Source organism: Sclerotinia sclerotiorum, genomic scaffold, assembly GCF_000146945.2.
Source record: "Sclerotinia sclerotiorum 1980 UF-70 scaffold_11 genomic scaffold, whole genome shotgun sequence".
NCBI lineage: Eukaryota > Fungi > Ascomycota > Leotiomycetes > Helotiales > Sclerotiniaceae > Sclerotinia > Sclerotinia sclerotiorum.
Window position 1 is genome coordinate 403,155 of NW_001820825.1, and position 3,182 is coordinate 406,336.

The following is a 3,182-nucleotide window of genomic DNA, read 5'->3' on the forward strand; positions in this document are numbered from 1 at the left end:
CACGCTACGCCTTCTACACTATTCCACACTACACTCACCATTCTACACTCACTATTCCTTCCCCATTCCACATTCCACACTACGCAGATACCATACATAATACCATAATCAGGGGCAATGTAACATTATCTTATAAAAATCCATACGGAGTACTGTAACTGTATACCCCATTATCCATTTACAGCCATCACCTCCCTATCTCCCCTACTATCTCCCCTACAGCCACCAAAAAACCACCCAAAACCCAGCAACCCCATCCAAAACCCAGGGAAAATCCTTCGTATTCTACTCGAGTATTCTATAATGTTCTCCTCTAAAAGAATGTACATTACGCGTACATCATGTACTCTATATTCCCATTCAGGATACGATACGGTAACGATACGATATGATCTGACTGCCCTGCCCTGCCTGTTATATGTGCCATGTTATGCTATATCTATGAGTTCACTCCGTAGAAATTTAAATTAAGAAGATCAGAAGAAAATGTGGAATCTTTTCATGGATTAATTAATTAATTAAATTAATCGAATAAATTAATCAATTCAATCAATCAATCATGCTATGCTTGCTTGCTTGCCTGCCTGCCTAATAAACTGTTTACACAATACACGCTCCAATCAACCGCTACAATCGATATCTTTTCATCAATTCAATTCAATTCAGTTCAGTTCATCGCATTTCATCTCATTGCATGCCATTCCAATCCATTCGCATTCCCGTCGGATATGTAGAACACAATGCTCACAATGCGAAAAAACCACATCATCCCATCATTCCATCCTAATATCACAACGAACACACTCGTTTTCGTCCGTCACTCCTCCTCCCCTCACAATCCAATCACACACCCCACACCCGACACCCTCAACATCACATCTCAATTTCCCTCACCCCAACCAACCCAACTTCTAGGCATAACCCTCCAAATCTTCACCTCACCACTCCTCAAATCATCCAACTTAAAACTCTCCAACTTAACCTTCTTACTCTCTCGTCCCTGTTCCCAAGCGCGTAGCTTTTTCTTTGTCCCATCCCATTCAGCTACTACTCCCATGTGATCGGGTTTACCAACCTCTGCTGCATACTTCGTATGCATGGATCCATGTTTTCCTTGAAATCTAGTATTTCTCAATGTGACAATATCACCAGGTCGAATTTCATCAAATTGTTGAGTTGATGCATTTGCCATATTACTATAGACAAGGGCACCATATGCGCGAGTTCCTACTGGCATAAGAACACCAGCCAATGGTTTTAACAATTCAAGAATTAATCCTTGAGGAGTACCATCACCCACAATAGTATTTTGTCTAACACTTACTGCTTCAATGACACGTTTACCAAAACGTTCATGAGCGTCTTCCAATTGATCTTGACGTAAACGAGCAGGCGGTGCTTCATGTTTTTGTTCAAGTTGACATTCTGAAGGATCCTTTGGATTGTATTGAGCTGCGATGATTGTTTGAGAGTAATCATGAAATAAGACAAAAAGTTCCCTTGTGACAACAGGTTGATTCGTATCAGAAATTGATGACGTATCTTCCGATTCTGTCAAGATGTCCTTCCTAGCTTGAAAAACAGGTGGGAGACTTTTCTTAACAGTCCACCATTGGCTACCAACCGCCAAATCAACATCATTGGCCATAAAACCAGGATCCATAGACATTCTATTTAAATCCACAGATCTTCTTGCACCAGTAATAGCAGCACGATTGAGATCCAAAGATTGTCTAATTGCAGGCTTATTTGGAGGTGGAGGTGGAGCTCGACCTTGTTTAGGTGAGGCAAATGATCTTGGTGGGGAAGCTGAATACAAATCATCTTCAACAGGTTCCATTTTTGGTGTAGCTGGAGCAACCTGAACTGGAGCGCTTGCCGCTGCTGAATTATTATAAGGATCAAATTCATTATCCTCAGGTTCCCATGGAGCTGGTGCCCTCCCAGGTGGTGGCGGTGGTGGAGCTGGTGGAGCCACTCTAGGAATGTCTGCTGATGGACGAGGAGGTGGCTGTGATGGCAATGGTGGTGGTACGGCTTTCGGAGCCGTAGGTGGAGGAAGGGGAGGAGGAGCAAAAGTTGGAGAAGCAAGTGGAGATCGAAGAGCGTTATCATCAACACTTGCTTCTTTAGTATGCTTCAAAGCTTCTTTATGGTGTACCGCAGAAGCAATATCGGTATCATAATCACCCTCATATTCATCTTCTTTCTCATCATCCACAGGTACAGGAGGTGGATTTGAGTGAGGAACGACATCTTGATCACCAGTTGAAGATCGGCTTAATCCACCCCCAGGTGGAGGTGGCGGAGGGGCTCGAGTATGTAACGCTGGAGTAGGAATACCTGCTGGAATGGGTGGGACCCTACTGCCACGCCTACCACCCAGAGTCTCAGGAGACCGCGGCGATTGATCAGGACTAAAGTATGAAGCTCTTCTAGTAGGTGGTGATCGTGGGGAACCAGGTGCCTCAAAAGGCCGAGGAGGAGCTTGAGGTGGTTCAGCACTTGTAGTGGTCAAAGGAATCTTTTCAGTCATTTCATCATCAGATTCATAACCGGCACCTGGAGACAATAAGGCTGGAGGAGGTGCAGGAACAGGTCGAGCTAGTGAATGATAAGTAAAGGGGACTGTTAAATTCATAGATATAACTTACAATCAGCTGGAACAGGCGGAGGGGCTGGTCGTCCACCTGGAATCGGGGGTGGCACACCAATCTCGTGAGACGGTACTGATAAAATATTAGTCTTGAAATAAACAAAGTAGGCCATGGGATATACCTGGTGGCGGGACCGATTCATCTTCCTTTTCAGGTACAACATCCTCAACATCCGGTACTACATCAGCAGGACGCGAAGATGAGACTGGCCTCTTCTCATCTTCCGCATCTGCTTGTTTTCCTGCCTCATCAGGACTTTGAACTCTAAACATACCAGGCAGAGGAATCATTGGTACAGGTGGCGCGCTAGCTACTGGAGAAGTTATTGATTTCTAAACCAGGCCGTGCTCTCACGTTTTTGAATGGGGTACCGATGGTTTCTTCTTCTTTGGTGGGAGAGGGAGCTGCCATTGGCATTCCACCACCAAACATACCATACATACCCATACCACCACTCATTTTTGCCATTCGCCGCTCGTAATTCTTCTTTGCGTCTACCTTCGGAATCATTGTCCATCATCTTCT

General features: G+C 44.7%; 1 protein-coding gene across 1 annotated transcript in view; it reads right to left on the reverse strand.

Annotated features, from left to right (window-relative positions):
* Positions 1 to 880: 880 nt before the first annotated feature.
* SS1G_08273 (hypothetical protein) overlaps positions 881 to 3,182 on the reverse strand; it is a gene marked incomplete at both ends in the record, with an annotated part of 3,635 nt that continues 1,333 nt past the window's right edge. Inside the window, 4 exons of the mRNA XM_001590483.1 lie at positions 881 to 2,604; positions 2,655 to 2,729; positions 2,779 to 2,970; positions 3,092 to 3,155. Coding sequence (XP_001590533.1) covers positions 881 to 2,604; positions 2,655 to 2,729; positions 2,779 to 2,970; positions 3,092 to 3,155 — 2,055 coding nt within the window. The remainder of the gene's footprint in view (positions 2,605 to 2,654; positions 2,730 to 2,778; positions 2,971 to 3,091; positions 3,156 to 3,182) is intronic.